The 18,873-nt window shown below is 43.0% G+C and overlaps 1 protein-coding gene across 1 annotated transcript in view; it reads right to left on the bottom strand.

The window, feature by feature from the left end:
* Positions 1 to 1,420: 1,420 nt before the first annotated feature.
* Positions 1,421 to 18,873, bottom strand: part of LOC107121912 (fatty acid desaturase 1-like) — a gene marked incomplete at its 5' end in the record, with an annotated part of 30,525 nt that continues 13,072 nt past the window's right edge. Inside the window, 6 exons of the mRNA XM_015424925.1 lie at positions 1,421 to 2,606; positions 2,755 to 2,880; positions 3,333 to 3,412; positions 7,671 to 7,767; positions 9,509 to 9,606; positions 16,043 to 16,119. Coding sequence (XP_015280411.1) covers positions 2,555 to 2,606; positions 2,755 to 2,880; positions 3,333 to 3,412; positions 7,671 to 7,767; positions 9,509 to 9,606; positions 16,043 to 16,119 — 530 coding nt within the window. The remainder of the gene's footprint in view (positions 2,607 to 2,754; positions 2,881 to 3,332; positions 3,413 to 7,670; positions 7,768 to 9,508; positions 9,607 to 16,042; positions 16,120 to 18,873) is intronic.

The raw sequence follows: 18,873 nt of genomic DNA, 5'->3' as shown, positions 1-18,873 counted from the left end.
TATTTATAAATCTTCCTTTGCCCCAACAACTGGGCCCCAAGGCAGATAAGAGAGTTGTGACACACAATATTAATTAAAACAAAGTACAACATTTAACATTTAAAAAGCCCTTGAAGCCCTCTTGAATAGTTGTCTTTTGTCATCTGGTTGGGGGCCTTCCTGGATTCTTTGGGGAGGTTATTCCAAAAAGCAGGCAGCCATTGAGAAAGCCCACGAAATGGACGACAGCTGCCTGCACCCAAGTTGTGGAAAGTTCAGCCCAAAGACGTTGTTGTGCTGAGCAAAGTTGTCCTATGGGCCCATAATATCCTTGATCAACTTGACTAAAGTTCTACAGAGACATGGTGATCCTTGAAATGAGCTGGATTAATATTAGTAGACAGATAAGCTTGAAGCTTGTGGTATTATGACAGGTCTAAAGTAAGTATTCAAAGGGAATGGAAGCAACAGGAAAAATACGGCCTGATACATGATACAGCTGAACAGGGTCCTGGCAGATGACATAATGTCTGGCAAGAGTGATTGCCACAATTGTTGACTGCTGCGAGCAATAATATTCATAGCATCTTGTAGAGGATTTAAAAAAATACTTATAAATCAAAATGTGTTTTCCCCCTTCCATTCGTTTGGAGTTCTGGAAATTTCATATCCCACAAGTCATTGCTAACTACCTATAGCAAGTTATAAAAACCATTATACTGAAGGAAAACCATAGACCCACAGATGGCTAGATAGTCTCCACTCTTTTAGATTCAAGCCCAGTAGCACTTTAAAGACCAACAAGATTTCTGGAGTATAAGCTTTCAGAAATCTCCCTTCATCAGATATCTTGAAATCCGGCAATGATAAAATGGGCAATTAATATGAATAAGGAAATAGCTATGTAATCTTGGGAATGTTTATGGAAAAATTAAATGAAAATTTCAACATGTAATAATTTAAAGGAAAATTGTTTTAAAATGATGTATAGATGGTATATGACGCCTAAAAAGATTGCTAATATGAATGATAATATGTCAAATAAGTGTTGGAAATGTAAGAAAAAAGAAGGTACTTTTTACCATATGTGGTGGACTTGCGACAAAGCAGTAACTTTTTGGACGGAGGTCCATAATGAAATGCAAAAAAATTTGAAATGTAACTTAAAAAAAACCCCAGAAATACTTCTTTTGGGTCTTAAGATGGAAGAAGTGAATGTAACTAAGAGAACTTTGTTATGGTATTTGATTACAACGGCAAGAATGACTTATGCGCAATATTGGAAACAAGATCGAGTACCGGAGGTTTGGGAATGGATTAAAAAAATGCTTTTTATGGCAGAAATGGACAAATTGACAAGAAAACTTAACAACAAAGAAGACGAAGAATTCTTTGCAAATTGGATGGATTTTAAAGAATATCTAGAGAAATATTGGGATGTTTGAAACAATTTATTATGCTTTAATAATTATTAGGAATGGAATGAGTAAAGAGTTGAACAGAAGTTAATGGTAGTTAAAGAAATGTTACCTATAAGATAGATTATAAGAGAAAGATAGTTAACATAATAGTTACTTATTAAACTGTGGTTTAGTAGAAAGATTAGATAACAATAAGAAATTTGGTAGGGGTGGGATCGCTGCGGGAAGTCTGGAGCGGGGGAGGGAGGGAAGAAGGGAAGAAGGGAAAAGGGCTATATTGGAAATAAGGGAATGTTATAATGTTGGACATGTTGTTATAACCCGATAATAAAATGTTTTTGAAAAAAAGAAAGAAAGAAAGAAATCTGGAAATGGAGCCTTGACTCTTGAAAGGTTATATTCCCCCCTCCTGAAATCTTGTTTGGTCTCTAAGGTGCTACTGGACTCAGATCTGGCCGTTCTACGGCAGACATTCCTCCCTGGCCAACAAATACGAACACCCTTGTTCTCCACAGCCTAATGCAAACATTCTAATTATGAAATCACTATGGAATTCTTGAGGTGAACATCTGAGGGGGACAAGCTAACAACTCAACACACCTAATACACATGGTGATGTTTTAAAATGAAAAATAGGCCACATGAAATCAAGAAACTCCACGGTGAGTCTAGACCTAAGAAGCTGCGCAATAGCTTAGGCTTCTCCTACTCATTTTGCTTCTGCCTCCGCTTTATTTTAACTGGTTTTATTGGCAGAAGTCAACCAAAAGCAAAGCAATCTGCATTCTGTTTTTCTTTCCTGCTCCTAGACTCACTGATCCTGCAGTACAGAACACAGTAGGACCTTAAAACAGAAGTAAAGCTGCTTTGCTTTTATTCCCCAATAAACTGGAAGGGACAAGTTGAGAAGCTGTGCTTTACAGTTCTAAATTTCCTTCTCTGTCTCAGGAGAAGCCCACCTCCTGGCCTCCATGTGCATGAAGCTCAAGAGACTAGCAAATCAAGATGTCTGTGCAAAAGGGGAAATCCTATGCTATCCTTTGGATTGACCTATTCCTAACTGCATAGTTGACCATCCTGTCACACCAAATCTGTTTGCTCTGTGATGTTAGCGGACAGCATGAGGAGATTTCCTCCTGAGGCCCTGCCTCTTCTTAGCCATGGAGATAGGCATCCTCCCAGTGTTCCGATGATTCCTTCAGAGAGCTGCCAAGAGACAGGGAAAAGGAGTCTCCTTGGTAAATATCACACTCTTCCAGGCCCCACCGCTACTGCTTTCCTGATTTTCCTGTGCTACTCTGACCCTCTCACACTCAGCCTTCTCCTCCCTCCCGCTTAATTAGCTGATACTTACCGCAGTATATCTGCAAAGGCAGTGAGCAAGGGTTTGCAGTGGTACTGAACACCGTGTTTGGCACAGAGGGATTTCACCAGGGGAGCCACTTTCCAGTAATTGTGTCGAGGCATTGTTGGGAAAAGGCTGCAGAGAGAGAGAGAGAGAGCAAAGGATGGATTGAAGGGGTTATTACAGAGCATTGAAAGAGACATTTCTACTAAAGATCATCCCACATTTCATGGAAAGCCTCTCTCAGACACATTCAGAGAAGTGCCTTATTCCATACCACATCTTTCTCTCTGGTCAAATCTGCATTTGTCTTTCCCACCAGTGTCCCAGCCTTCTGACTGTCTTAAAAAAAACCTGTCTACATTTGCTTTCATTTTCGCACTTCAACTGTGCGAGTATACTTTTGCCTGTCTACATATGTTTATCGCCCTCTCGTGGCGGCTCCATTGTAATTGTGCCTCTGCACTGCTTTGAAAGAATCTTCTCCAAGCAACTTTCAAACAAGCATAGAGAAAGACGGCATCACAGAAGCACGAAACTAATTTTAAAATGCAAATTCAGATTTGACCTCTGTTTCTCATACTCACTGATGCTCAATCTGGAAGTTTAAGTGCCCCGTATACCAGTCGTTGAACAGGGATTGGTCCACATTGCATGTTGCCACAAGCTAAACGAATAAAAACAAGACCTCCATTATTGCCAACATAATATATTTTATAACAACAGTGCCTCCGCTTAGTTGCATTTCTAACCATTGCTCCACGTCCTTCTCCATTATATCTCGTCGATCATAAGCAATTATTTTAAATTGTTAACTGCCTTGAGTGCTTTGATAGAGACATGGAATGCAATTAATTAATTGTCCCTATCTTTGTAGGCTGTATTAGTGTGTGTGATTCCCACCTCTCCCAAGACTGTAAGTGCACTGAGGCTCCACAACCTATATGATGCTGCTGTGTTAGCCTAGTGTGATTCATGTGTATAAAGAGGTGATTGTAAGGTCAGAATGGGTGATCATGTTTGGAGGGTATTCTAACCATTAGGATTATTGCAACACACCTCTTAGCCCTGTCAATGTGCCATAAATTAGGGATACTTAAAGTTCAGCTCACTTCCCATTGACCAGTGGTGACCAAGCAGCCAATTGATCTATGGGCAATTTGGGTGTTTTGTGTGTATTTGCAGGAACAGGCTACTTGCAGCCATTAGCATCAAATTGCAGATTATGAAGGGTCAGCTGAGAATCAGTTTCTGATTGTCTGCTGGGGAAATTTTGCTCTGTACCCAGCAAAGGGGGTTTTTTTTGGGGGGGGGGATCAGGAGCCAACTTTCAGCTCATCAGCTGGAAACTGGGTTCTTCTTGTTGGGGAAAATAGTTAAAAAAAATGCTTAAATACTCAGAGTTTGCAATGGATCTTTGCTTCACTGGAGAGGAGACATTTCTTTCTTTGAGAAAGAACTTTATTTCTAAGGGTAAAAGGTACACAGGAAACATACAAACAAAAGAGCTATCTAGAGCTACATTGTTACATGCTACTGCTACAATCACATGGTCACACAACAATGGAGAATCCTCCTCCTTCTTGACCCCTAGAAGGAAATCACCTGAATACATTAACCAATCAATACCATTTACTTTCGCGGGCTATTCTTACATTGGCTGTCTGCCAGGTTTCCTTCCAGGTCAGTGTAAACAATGGTATAGAAGGTAAACAAGTTAACCCTGTAATGGCTGGAATCTGGACCTTGCAACCCACACATTTCCAACACTTCTGATCTTCCATCCTGGAAAAGTTGCTGCATTCCAGAATTGGTGAGATGCAGTAAACATGGGGAAATTGATCAGAAGCCCAGCTGATTTCCTCTCTGGTGTCCCTACCTCAGGCTGTCAGCTTGAGCTGCAGAGAAAAAGAGAGAAGCAAACTCTTTCTCCTCTCTCTTTTGCAATGGGGAGCTCAGAAGTATTGCTTCTGTCCCCAGCCAGCTTGGAGAGGAGGACACAGAAAAGAGCTCTTTCTCCTTTCCCTTTTACAACTTACCATGTAGCCCTTTTGCGATGGGGACAGAATAAGAACCTGACTCCCAGCTGACCCCCAATCAGTTTTCATTCAGCTTCTGATCAACAGGCATCTGCAGCCTTTTTCACCATCTATTCAAGTTTCTGGATGCAACCTGAACATATCCCTGATAGGTTTATGAAATGATAGTGAGCATCACACAACAAAGTTCAGGTGCTGAACATATTTGCTGATAAATTCATGGCATCCCTAATGTAAATGTGATGTCACTGCATTAAGATCAGCCTATGGGAAAACAGCGAGCTGACTTGGTATTTATCACTAAGTCCTGGATGGATAAGGCTGTGTATGTATGATGTGTCTCAGCTGTGACTTCTAGGATTCTTGCAAAATCAGCCTAGACTTGATGGTCATTTGTTGCATTTGTAATTGATTATGTATACCATTGGCCAATATTGTACTTGCATTGTTAGACTTTGTATTTGTTGTTCAGTGCCCCCAGAAACTTGATGGCTGCCATGCAGCCTAGAAATAACATTCAACTATATAATAAATAACTACTGCTGAGAAAAAAATAAAATATTGAATGAAATGAAAACAAAAGACATTTTTGAAAATTAATTTTAAAAAACAAAAACAAACACCTTTAGTATGTCTCTCTGGATAGTCCTCTAGATCACAACATGAAAAAGCAATGTTGCATTCTCCAGTTTGATCTCTTTGGCCGAGCTGCTCAGAAACCACAGCTTCTGGTTTTGGTGACTCGTGAATGAATGCATTCCATCGAGCTCCGATGGTGCGATTTGGATTGAGGCGGCAGGCAGGGGGTTTGGATGCTTTCGATTCCCCCCTGAAGCTCTTGTAGGGAGCTTCTAGTCTGGAGCGCTGAAGGAGCCACTTCCGAAGCCACGGCTTGGGGTTTGGGGCTCTTTTTTGCTCTTCAAGGTCCTGCTACTCCAAAGCCAGCAATGGTGACCAGAGACATTACCGAACCAGAGCGCGCAAGGACTTAACAAAAAGGACTGTCCCTACGGGAAGACATCCAGTGATTTAAAAAGTGAGTGAAGAAGTTTCAAAAGAAAGACAAATGCAGAGAGTGGATAAACTGACAGTGAGACGGCAAAATTCCATAGAGAAAAGGGGGGGGACTCTCGGGAGGAAGAACCCTACCCTACAGCATAGAAAGCAGCTAAACAGGAACCAAGCGGATATTAAGCTGTTAGAAATCCACCCAGCCCAAACGGATTGCAGCGGGACCTGATATTCATTGCAGAGAAAGACCCTAGAACTATTAAAAACTTTTACCTTAACATAAACAATGATGTAGAAAGGAGGGAAAATGGCGCGCAGAGGCACCACAGGAAATGCCAGCACAGCATCACTGGTCACAAGACCGGAAACTACCATCGATTTAGCTGGTACGATTTCTGAAACCTTGCGCCCCCTGCTGGATCAGCAGACGAATCTCAATAAGAAATTTGATGATTTGCAGAAGGAGCTGAAGGAGACCAAAGTTAAATCAGAGAAAACATCCCAAAAGCTAAAAAAGGTTGAAACTAAGACCAAAGAAATGGATCAAAGAATGGACATTGCAGATAAAGAAAGAGCTTCTGAAAAACAACAATTATTACAACTACAAGTGGAAAGAGCCCTATATGTTCTAAGATTCCAAGGGGTACCAGAAAAAAAGATGAAAATTTAAGAGAAATCTTAAGTGAAGCATTGGCCCTCTTGATCAACAGCAGACCTGAAATATTGCAAGCAAATACATGATCTATAGAACCTACTCAGACTTTGTGAAAAAAAATAATCTTCCAGGGAAAATATTTGTTAAATTCGCAAAAAGGTCAACAAGAGACTTGATACTTAAAGCTTCTACTGCCACAACATTAAAAATTCAAGAGGAAGAGATAAAAATACTGAAAGATGTTCCATTTGAAGTACGTAAGGAGAGGACGCAATATAGAAACATTACAACATTTCTTCAAAAGAACAATGTCCAATACAGATGGATTTTACCAGAAGGTCTTATATTCAACTACAAAGAGAAGAAGGAAAAGATTGACTCTCTCTCTAAAGCAGAATTATTCCTGAAGCAGCATCAAACTCTGAAAAAACAAAGAAAGGAAGCAGAGGAAGAGAAGGCGACAGAAAACAACAGCGAACATCAGGTGTCAGCCACTGACAGCTCCTCTTCTACTTCTGTGTCCCTGGGTGAAATCTTTGACTCTGACTTTGATTCTGACCTGGGAACTGCTGCCTCCAGATCTTACAAGGTTAATATCCCCTGGCAAAAGAAGAAGCGCAAAGACAAGAAGACATCCAAATGAAGATCTAAGATTGTTCTATGTTAAATTTTAAAGAATTTATATTATTGTCCATATGCGATACAATAATCAAGAAACTTTTGTACTTTCTAGTTGAATACTTATTACTTAGAAATTAAATGATATATTGTAAACATAAATTTGTAGGGAAGCATACAAAGCGCAAGATAGGTTATTAATGTACCTTGCTACTCTGAATTTGTAGTTTTTTTAGTTTGTAGTTTATAGTGAAAAGCAATAAAAAATTCTAAAAAGAAAGAAACCACAGCTTTCCTGGTTCATGCAAAGATCCTGGTCATGAATGCAAAATGTTCAGCTGCAAATTGGCCATGGGAACCTTCATTGTTCCTCACTCTGTGGGTCAGTGTATATTGGTATATTGTATATAAAATGGCTGAAATTCTTCCAATAGCTGTGATCATGATTGCTGGCCTATGGCATGGACAGCCCAGTTCACATTCATCTTTCCAATAGCAATTCATTGCCCAATAGCAATATCACTTGATGATGTGCCCATACCCCTTTATGAATAAGGTCATCAAAAGGAATAAAGGAAATGCCTCGGGCTAGAATTTCTCACCTGGGCAGAGACCCAGTCTAGATTCTTGTCATAATCAATGTTCATTGGAATGTGGTTCATCTGTGAAACCCAGAGAAACCAATTGCTTTCTAGGAACCTGTGGAGACAAAAAGATAATAATCACCACCACTGAAGACACTTTCAAAATGGTGCCGCCAATTAAAACAGTAATATTACTCCTACCTGCCCAAACTAGGGCTTATTTGTAATTTATTGGACAGTTGCCATAAACTCGGTAACACCTTTCTAAATGATTCAGTAAACCAGATAATCTCTTTCACAGCAGAGATTTTATTTAAGAAAAACCATTTATTTAGGATAAATCATTTAGGAAAAACAATGTGTTCATTGGGAACAATAAAGCATATTACCAATTAAAAGTTTGTCGAATAAACGAATGTATTAAAAATAAATAATGAACCAGCAACAACACATGAACCAAGAACAGCTAATCATGTGTTTTCTTCATCTATCACACATTACATTTTAAAGTGGTACTGTAAGAATTCACATGTGTATCAGGAATGGATCACACATGTGCCATAATTAAAAGCTAGAAATCCTATTTTTTTTTCCACATTTGCAAATGTCTACCTCTTAATTGAGGAGCTGCGGTGGCTCAAGTGGTTAAGATGCTGAACTGCAGGCTGTGGAAAGTCAGTAGTTCAGCAGTTCGAGACCCGGCTTGCCGCATGACGGAGTGAGCTCCCGTCTCTAGTTCCAGCTCCTGCCAACCTAGCAGTTCGAAAGCAAGAAATTGCAAGTAGATAAATAGGTACCACTTCGGTGGGCAGGTAACAGCGTTCCGTGCGCCTTGGTGGTTAGTCATGCCGGCCACATGACCACGGAAACGTCTTCGGACAGCGCTGGCTCTTCGGCTTTGAAACGGAGATGAGCACCGCAACCCTAGAGTCGGACTCGACTGGCTTTTGAGCAAGGGAACCTTTACCTTTTAACCTCTTAATTACCAGCACATTTCTTACTTTAGCTGAGGATTCACTAATTTCTAGTTAATATGATACAGGATGATTTCGTTCATGATAACTGTAAGCTTTACCTCCATTCTAATTCTGTGATTCTGGAGAGTTTTGTTCCTCAATTTTGTATGCACTTATACTGTCAATTTTTGGACAGACTGTAGAGATAATGAAACAGGGAGTTTGCTTTCTAGTAGGTCAATGTGATCTCCTGAGACTCGGTTCTGCATGTTTAAATACTTATTACTTTCTCATTTTATCTTCTGAACTTTTATTTGTGTGTGTTTGGTCTCTCAGCTTTCTCTCCAGGTCACTAAATCCATCATAGATATTTTCGTGGAGGATGTCATTAACTAGAAAAGTCGTAAAGTTTGTGTGGAATCATCCTTGATTCCAATGTAAGGCAGAAATCTTCAATAAGGGCATCCTTCCTCTAAAATCTGTAACACTATGAAGCAAAATGTCTACACCCCACATAGGTAAAAAGGCCCTGCAATTGCACTAGCACTTATTCTGATGCAGATTCCATAGCATGGACGTGCAGATATTTTTCAAATGTACAACTGATCATTCATTGTTAAATCAGTGATACCGGTAGATAGAAAATGGTTGTCTATGGCTGGCTTCTCTAAGAGTTTCGAAACAGGTTAGGGCCACTACATTTATAGAGCAAGCCTAAAATCTGCACAGAATTTTACTGAGGTCTATTCAGTTGGCTGTCCTGGGTTTCTCCCAGGAAAGAGGATTGCACTGTTAATTGCTATTTAAAAGCTGCTGGATCCAAATCCAGTTTAGAGTAATTAAAGTTTAGAGCTGGGGAGCAGCAACAACCAGAAGGAAATTTTGCACAATTAATATTACCTGGACAGCCAGTAGAACGCCATGAAGCTCTTAAATCCCATTAAAGGAACATACATGAGACAGACACGGATATTGTAGATCACAATGCAAGCCAGCTCCTGCCAAAGAGGACAGTATTAAGGTGGTGCGGGGGGTGTGTGTGTGTGGAGATGTGCTGCAATTTTCTTTGTCATTTTCAGTACAAACTTTTTGTTGTGCTACTACAGAGACTACAAAGCCCACTGTGTAATATGACAGGGAGCAATCAATGCATGCTTGGACATTTCTGAGGACTGTTATCATGCTACAAAGAACCATTTATTTATAATTTATTTATTTATTCAATTCCATTTAAACCCCGCCCTCCCCACCAAGGTGGGCTCAGGGCGGCCTACATAAAAATTCATATAAATACAATTAAAACCATCATAAACAAACATAAATGTAAAATAACATTACATTCGATTAAAAGACTCCTAAAACACTGGAACAAGGTCTAATAAAAGTGAGAGCAGAAGATTACATTCAAAACATGACTTAAGGTGACAGTATATTCATGATGGTGTTCACGCCATCTCAGTTTACTCAACTTAATGTGCGGTGGACACAGGCTGAAGATGGAAGGTGGTGAAACCAGGGCACAGGGACACTCCCCTCAGTGTGTAATGCAGCTCCCGAGTCAAAAGTGTTGTGTCTTCATATCTAACTACCGTATTTTCTGGCGTATAAGACGACTGGGCGTATAAGACGACCCCCAACTTTTCCAGTTAAAATATAGAGTTTTCCAGTTAAAATATAGAGCTGTGCTGATGCTTCTGGCGTACTGGCGTATAAGACGACCCCCCACTTCTGAGAAGATTTCCCTGGGTTAAAAAGTAGTCTTATACGCAGGAAAATACGGTACATGTTAAGCTTGAAACCTCAGCCAGGATTCTAATCTGTAACAATACCATTGGCTGAAGCATTGTGGTAACCAATAAAATGTAAGAGAACTGTGCTGGAGGGAACTGTATTTATTGGATGTTATCTATGAATGATGATTGGATGTTAACTATGACAGGGCGTGGCTACCCCAGCCCGGGAGAGTTTAAAAGGAGCTATGCTCCACTGTTTGTGTTGTTGTGTCGTCTGATGTTGTGTGATCTTTTGGAAGTTCTCTTTCTCAATAAAGCTGAATCACTTGTTACTTACTTCATTGTTGAGTTGCATACTTAACAAAAATCCTGGTGGGAGAGGCCCTGTGGAACTGTAAAAAGGTCCTGCAGGGCCCTGATCTCTTCTGGGAGCTCATTCCACCAGTATGGCGCTGCCACCAAGAAGGCCCTGGCCCTGGTTATAGCCAGCCTGGCATCCTTGGAGCCTGGGAGGGTCAACTAATTTTGGGTCCCTAAACACAGTGCTCTCCAGGGAAAATGTGGGGAAAAGCGGTCCCTTAGGTATGCTGGACCCTGACCATATAGGGCTTTAAAGCTTAAAACCAGCACCTTGAAATGAATCCAGTATGCTATGGCAGCCAGTGCAGTGCTTTCAGTGCAGGCTGGATGTGCTCCTGCATGGGGATACTCATCAACAGCCTGGCCACCGCATTCTGCACTAGCTGCAGCTTTCGGATTTGAGACAACGGCAGCCCAATGTAGAGAGCGTTACAGTAGTCCAGTCTCAAGGTGACCATCACATGGATCATTGTTGCCAAGTTGTTGCGTTCAAGGAAGGGTACCAACTGCCTAATCAGCCGAAGATGATAGAAGGCTGACTTGGCAGTGGCTGCTACCTGGGCCTCCATTGTTAAGGAGGCATTCAAGAGCACTCCGAAGCTCCTAACCTCCAGCACTTGCACTAACTGTGTCCCATCGAAGGTCAGGAGTGGGATCCCTACCCCTGTTCCGCCCCGACTCAGGTACAGGACCTCCGTCTTCGTCGGATTCAATTTCAATTCACCCAGTCTAAGCCAATCAGCCACAGCTTGTAACGCCCAGTCCAGATCTTCTGGCATAGAGTCAGATTGGCCACCCAACAACAGATATAGCTGGGTGTTGTCTGCATACTGGTGACACCAAAGTCCGTGCTTTCAGGCAATCTGGGCAAGGGGGTGCATATAGATGTTAAATAACATTGGGGTTAAGTACCACCTCTTGGAGCACTTCACAAGTCAGTGGATGCCTTCAGGACAGCTGTTCCCTTAGTGCCACCCTTTGTCCCTGACCCCGAAGGAAGGATGAGAGCCATTGTAAGGCAAGTCCTTGAACTCCAGTGTTGGTGAGGCGGTGGATCAGTAGCTGATGATCAACTGTTTTGAACACTGATGACAGGTCCAACAACAACAGCACCACCAATCTGCCTTGATCCAGATGCCTCCAGAGGTAGTCTGAGAGGGCAACCAGTGCTGTCTCCATCCTGTTTCCCGGGTGAAAGCCAGACTGGAATGGATCTAAGATGGAGGCATCGTCCAAAAAGCTCTTTAACTAGACTGCCACAGCCCTCTGTATTAACTTGCTCATATAAGCCAATTTGGCCAGATCCAATGATTTTTTTTCCAAGAGGGAATGAGCCGTGGCATCCTTAAGTGTCCAAGGGAACAAGCCCTCTGAGAGGGACTTGTTAATAATCTCCCTCAGGGCACCTTGAAACCCATCATGACCCACTTTAATGAGCCATGATGGGCACAGATCGAGAAGGCACGTGGTAGAGCACATGGTTAAGAGCAGTTTGTCAACCTCCTCTAGACTGAGTGGACTGAAATAATCCAAAACCTGATAAGAAGATGTGCATGGGGCCTCGGGTTTGCTCACTGTCTCAATTGTGGAAGGGAGGTCACGGTGGAGTGACAAGCCTTTATCTGCGAAACAGCTCACAAAAGTCTCACAGCCAATGTCCAATTCCCTATTGTTTGACCTGCCTTGGGGCAAAGTCATCAGAGACCAAATCGTTCTAAATAATTGGGCTGGGCATGAGCTCGCAGACGCAATCACAGCTTTGACTGCCATCTCATAGGATCTCATAAAAGTCCTATAAGATGTCCTTGTAGCTTCATTGCAGGTATGCCGCCACTGCCTCTCTAGCCATCTTAGCTCTTGCTTCATCAGCTGCAACTCCTGAGTATACCAGGGTGCCAGCCTAGTGTGAGGGTGCAAAGGGCATCAGGGAGTGATCTTTTCAATAGCTGCAGGGAGTTGGCTATGCCAATCTTCCACAAGCACATCTAATGAGCCACCAGGGGGCATCAGATCCCGCAGGGCCATCTGAAGCCACACTGGGCCCATCTGGCTCTGCAGGCAACCTAAAATATGCTCGCTGCCTAAACTGGGTCAGGGTGAAACATTCAAATGGGCCCTCAGAGCAAAGTGATCTGACGATGGCACTGCCAAGGCAGTGATCCGGTCCAGTGTAACCCCCGCCGCGAAGCTCAAATCAAGCATGTGTCCAGTCTGGTGAGTGGGAGTCATTACATATTGGGAAAGTCCTAGCGCCGCCATAGATGATACCAGGTCCGTCACCTGAGTGGAGGCCGCAGCATCAATGTGGACATTGAAATCACCCAAGACTATCAGTCTAGAATGTTCCAACACCTAGCCTGACATGGCCTCCATCGGGGACTGCAGGCTATTGGCATGTACGTTAGGCGGTCGGTACACCAGCCAAATCACCAAACTCTCCCCAGCTTCCCACAGTAGGCGGCACACTTTATGCCCATGATCTTCGGAGGCAGAAGCACTCTGAAGGAGTAAGCCTCCCAAATGAATAGAGCCATTCCTCCCCTACCCCCTAGTCCATGATTGGTGAAGGACCAAGAACCTGGGAGGAGCCAACTGGGAGAGAGCTACTGTCTCCCCTTCTTGCACCCAGGTCTCGGTCATGCACATCAGGTCTACATTCTGCTCCAGCAGAAAGTCCCGAAGGACCATGCTCTTATTATTGATAGACCTGGCGTTACACAACACCAATGTTGGAGGACGTTACCTGGTGTTACACAACACCAATTTGTCCTAGCCTTACTGCTGGCAACCCTTGGGATGGGACATAGGTTGGAAGGGGGCTGAACAACTCTGCTTCTCTGTCCCCTTCCTTTATCTCCTTCCCTAGTCCCACCACTGTACTTTCCCCGCCCCAGGAGCACTGAAATCCCTTGCCCTATCATCACTGCTCCCAGTGGTCTTCGCAAGCCTCAGACCACTGGCAGTACTGAGTGATACAGCACCTAAGTATATGCTACCTGTAGTAGTTCACAATTCCTAGTTCTGCTGGTCCACAGATACCCAACCTATCCTGCCAGGGGTGACAAGATGTAAGCTGGACATCTTTGTCCACCATAGCAGATACCCAAAATGGATAGGCCCTCCTTTCTCATGACTTAAAAATGGAAAGGCCTTAAGAGTTGATGTAATTGTCATGCATGTAGTCGTCTCCAGTGGATTCAGTCTACACACGGTATTAGTAGACCCAAGAGTCATCATGAACTAGGCCATCTCTCTGATTTTTCATGCTTTGTGCACTGGCCGAGATAAGCAATTGACTGCTGTATTGATGACCATCATGATGGCATGAAGGAAACTAGTTGCCTTTCAGATGGGAGAAGCCTCAATCTTATGCTTCAGATGGATTTTCTGTAGAAATCAATGTCCCACTTCAAAATAACAGGAATTCCTAGCACAACTCCTCAGGATAGTTGTTCAATTCCATAAAGATTAGTGTCCATTATTTTAATAAAAGAAGAGGAAGAGGAGAAGATTAGATTTATGCCCCACCCTTCATTTATCAGCTTTAGCAAGATTGTGGGATTATGAGCCTTCTAAACATACCGTGGAAATCATGATAACCATAATTTTATTTTTCCCAACCCTAAATCACCACAATGAATCCAATATATATGGACAGACAGACAGACTGGCCTTTATGTTTTATACTAACCCAGTGAAAAAAGTAATTCTAGTGACAGAATGAATGGAAATACATATTTTATGTATTCTTCTATTTCCTTCTTAAGTTACAGTTCCCTGACATCCTATGGAGACAAGTAACAGTTAAAATGCTCTGCCAGTTGAGACTCAGAGACACTCAAGTCTTAGGAGCAAAAATATCACCCAAAGGATTTAATCATCTAATCATGACATGAGTCAATACTGTGTTTCTGTAGACTGTTGTATTCAAATTGTTTGACTACTTTATTAGCACAATTCACCTTAGTTAAAGAATGAAAACTGAAAGACATTACAGGTAGAGTGCAGTTTGTTCAATCAAATGGAGCTCTATGAGAAGTAATGCTTGTTTTCTCCCAGTAGATGGTGGTACAGTGAAGTCCATATTTATTGAACAACATGAAGTGAAAATTATAGGATTTAGGACTAAGGGTTTCTGTTTGTTTGTTTTACCTTTTAATTTTGTGCACTGTTAGGAAAACCATTTTTATTTTACCTATTTTCTTTGAAAAAATTCACGTTTTTGTTGCCTTTAAAAACCTTTTATGCCATTTTTATGTTAGATGTTATTTATATGGGATTTACATGAAAAAAGATTAGTTTTAATGGCAACATTCCTATCACATGTCATTAATATGGTCAGGAAAAAGGACAAAGAGCTGAGTGTGGCAAAACTATACACGAAACTTGGACTTTCAAATCGAACCTGAATGGAATCCAATGAGATCTCTAATTACACCTCAAAAGGTGTGTGTGGAATGGGGTGGAGGAAAGAATATGTTCCTACCGACCCTCAGAGAAAGCAAATAAAAAAGATCAGATTGCACAGATGTCTGCTCCCAAACCTACAACATTAATTGGGTAAACTTGTCCTAGTACAGAATGATAGTAATAATACAAAAAAAAAATCGGGTCCTTGATGACTTTTGGGAAGAACCTACTGCTGTAGAATGTGGCAGCCACAAGTTCAGAGTTCTGGGAACACAGTATGCATCTGCTGCATTCAGGGCTGTATTAAGAATTTGCCCTCCCAGACCACAATGTACATATCTCTTAGGCATCTAGGAATGCTTTGTGCTAAACATGGGCATTCTTGCTTACTTAAGCATGACCATGGAAACTCCTAATTCTGATGACTTGCCAATTCTAGGGATTTAGCATTTCTCTAAAGAAAGCAGCTGAGTTAAACTGGAGTGTGTATGATATTTTTAAAAATGTTTTGTATCCATATCCTCCTGTACCCTAAAATCTTCACTAACTATTGGGCAACGCTCCAGCTACTACAGCACTCCATGCTACCACTCCTCTCAGCAAGGACTGAATGACTTCTTCCTCTGATTTAAGGAGACTTTCTCCAATTTACATGGCTCTTCTGAAAAGCTTAAAATGGAGGAAAGCTGCAGACTTTGCTGTGTGAAGTGGTAGGATGCATTCCCAATTTATTTTCTCTCCACGTTTGATCCATACACAAATGTTTTGTGTTTGGAGAGAATTCCACCCCCCACCCCCCAGTGCATCACTAGTGGCTATTGGTGGGCACTGATGACACAGTAAATTCATGCTCAGATGTCTCATCCATTATTCCCCTAATAACTTATCCAGAAGAGAAAGAATGGCAACGATTAGTTTGCAAATTACTTACCATCCACTTTTTCCTGTGAACTGTGTAACGGATTATAGCCCCCTGGACAAAAAGCATGAAAGTCAACGGAGCTAAGACTTTGGTGGGGGGGGAAAGAAAACAAGAACAATAGAAGTTGAAAACTTTTCTTCAAATGTATTCCATTCAGATGCAAATTAGCAGCATATTTCACACGGATTTTCACCCGAAAGTCAAAATGGCAAAATAATACTTGCTATACCAGTCCAGCTACAGCAATTTTTTAAATCTGATGTCCCTTTCATATGCACATATAGAACTGCCTTCTTCCAAGTGAGACCACTGGCCAGCTTGCTGAGTATTATCCACTCTGACTGTCAGTGGAGTTTCAAGGCCAGGAATTGTACACAAGACCTTCTACATGCATAACAGCACTGAACGATGACTCCAACATGAGGCATAGCTTTATAAATGGTGGCATTTGCCAACTGTGAAGACTAAGGCTTCTTCCATTCATGTAGTTCTCATAACTGCTGAGGCATTCACAGCTGCAGTGAAATGTCCACACAGCAGATTCCCCCACTTTTCGCTTGCCTCAGTTACCCATTTCCACTCCTCCACCACTGCCCTCCTTTGGAAAAGATTGGAGAAAGTTGTGCTTGGTAAAAAGCATACCAAGGACTGGGAAAGGACTATTGGAACATGATTATACCACTCCTCCCTAGATTACTGCAGTTTGATAGCTGTGTGGAAGCAGCGCTGCTGAGAGATATGAAGTAAATAAATAAATAGGATATGAAGTAAATAAATAAATAAATAAATAGGATATAAAGTGGCGGGCGAAAAAGCGGGGGGGTGGGGGCGGGTTAGCTGGAAGGTCATAATGCATTAATTTTTTTTTTCTAATGCACTAGGGGCTCAGGGAAGGCGCAGCACAGTAAAAACCACTCAGAGCTCTCTGGCTGGGCCTTTTAGCAAAGTTTACAAGGAGCTTGAGGAAAATTGTTTGCTAATCAGATCCAGCTAAACCAAACAGCCAAGACAGCATTGGAGCAAGGCAAGTCCAGGACAAGCTATGATCCTTGCCCGGATGCAGCCTCCTAACAAGGTCATCATCTCCACCTGTCTGTGGTTTGCTTTTTCCTTTACCGAGCACAACCAAATCTTGCAAAGTGGCAACAGGCCCATAGCCGTGATTCATTGGGGGGGCATTTAATTTTTTTTCGGGGGGGGGGATAATTTTAAAAAGAACCCTTACTTACTTCTGAGTAGACCGAGTAGAAACACAAGTGGGGTAGTGTGAGGTGAAGCTGGGGTGAGGAAGAGCTGGGACTGAACAGCAAAAAAGGCCCCTCCGCCCCAGTTTATGGAAAGCAAAACCTGTTTTTCTCTGAGCTGCTGCCTTGAACCCCACAAGGGGGGGGGGAATACGAGGAAGGAGCAGAGGAGGAAGAAGCGGTGCTCTGATCCCCTGCAGCCTGCTGCTGCTGTTTTGGGCACAGAGCACCATAGGGCTGAGGGACAGTTGGGCGGGTGGGCAGGATCATGTGCCACCCACCCCAAAAGCAACCACAACAAAGCCTGGCCTGGCATGTGAGCGCGCACTCCCCCCTCCCCCCAGGTGACACAAAGAAGAGGTGAAGAAGCACCCGGCCATGGCCCCTCACCTGCAGGCAGCCCAGACTGGCAAGGGATGCCTTGCTTCTCTCTCCTCCCCCCCCCCCTTCCCTCCTTCACTGGAGAACACAGCGGACCGGCCGGCTGGAGCCTGGATGAGAAGGCAGGCTTGGGTGCTACAGTGTGGCAGTGCAGCTACATTTAAACTTTAAAAAACATTATTATGGGTTTAAAGAAAGTGTTTTGTGGGGTGGAGCATGTGATTAAGGGTTCGTGGCCCTGAAATGCCCCACCATAGCTATGGGCCAGAGTGGCAACCTTGTTAGTCTGTGATAGCAAAAACAATTTTCCTACGGTTCTCTCTTCTCCACACTTCTCTCCTCCTTCATTTTGTTCTCTTCCTTTCATGATCTGCCATTTGTCTGTCCCCACTTCCAATTTCTCTCTCTCCAAAGTGCCTTACATTGTTCTCCTCTCCTCCATTTTATCCTCACAACAACCCTGTGAGGTAGGTTAGGCTGAGAGTGCGTGATGGGCCCAAGGTCACCCAGCAAGGTGGCAGGGTTGGTTTGAACATGAGTTTCCCAGATCCTATTCCGACACTTTAGCTTCCATTGCAAATAGTGTGTGTGGGGGGGTGGGGTGGGGGGGGGGTGTCTGGAGATAACCTGAGCCATGATATTCCAAACCTTTCATTTTTGGATTTTGAACTCCCAAGATCATCCTGAAGCGGGTGTCCAATCTTGAGATTCCTAGTTTTATTTTCTGATGAGTTATGCCTGCCACAAATGGGCCGATGGATGGACATGTGGCTCCTTTTATTATAGACTAGCCTGATACCCCTGCTTCGCTACGGTATTTAAATTCCGTAAATCCAGTTATAATACTGATGATGTAACATTTGTTGTAGGAATTCTAATGGAGAAGATTGTAGTGTAAAAAATGAAGTGAGACATACATACTGGACTCCCCCCCCATCTACCGAAGGACCTCTCTGTAGACCACATGGGTGGTTCTGCCCTCAGGTACTAGCAGAGGTCATTTCGGGGGGGAACGCGGGGGAACGCAGTTCCCCGAGGTGAGGTGCAGGGGGCGGGGCACATGACGAAGCCCCGCCCCCTGCTTCTGGCTGCCCCGCTTCCAGCCCTCATTCAGCCAGAAGGAGGCAGGAGAAGAGGGAGGGTAAGTTGCTTCCTCCCCGCCTCTCCCCACCCCTGCCTGCCTGGGGCCAGGGAGGGCCTTGGCGGGGCTTCCTC

The sequence above is a fragment of the Gekko japonicus genome, unplaced genomic scaffold (genome assembly GCF_001447785.1).
Source record: "Gekko japonicus isolate JY-2015 unplaced genomic scaffold, Gekko_japonicus_V1.1 scaffold1541, whole genome shotgun sequence".
Lineage (NCBI taxonomy): Eukaryota > Metazoa > Chordata > Lepidosauria > Squamata > Gekkonidae > Gekko > Gekko japonicus.
Note: the sequence above shows the minus strand (reverse complement) of the source record. Positions and strands in the feature narration are given on the sequence as shown.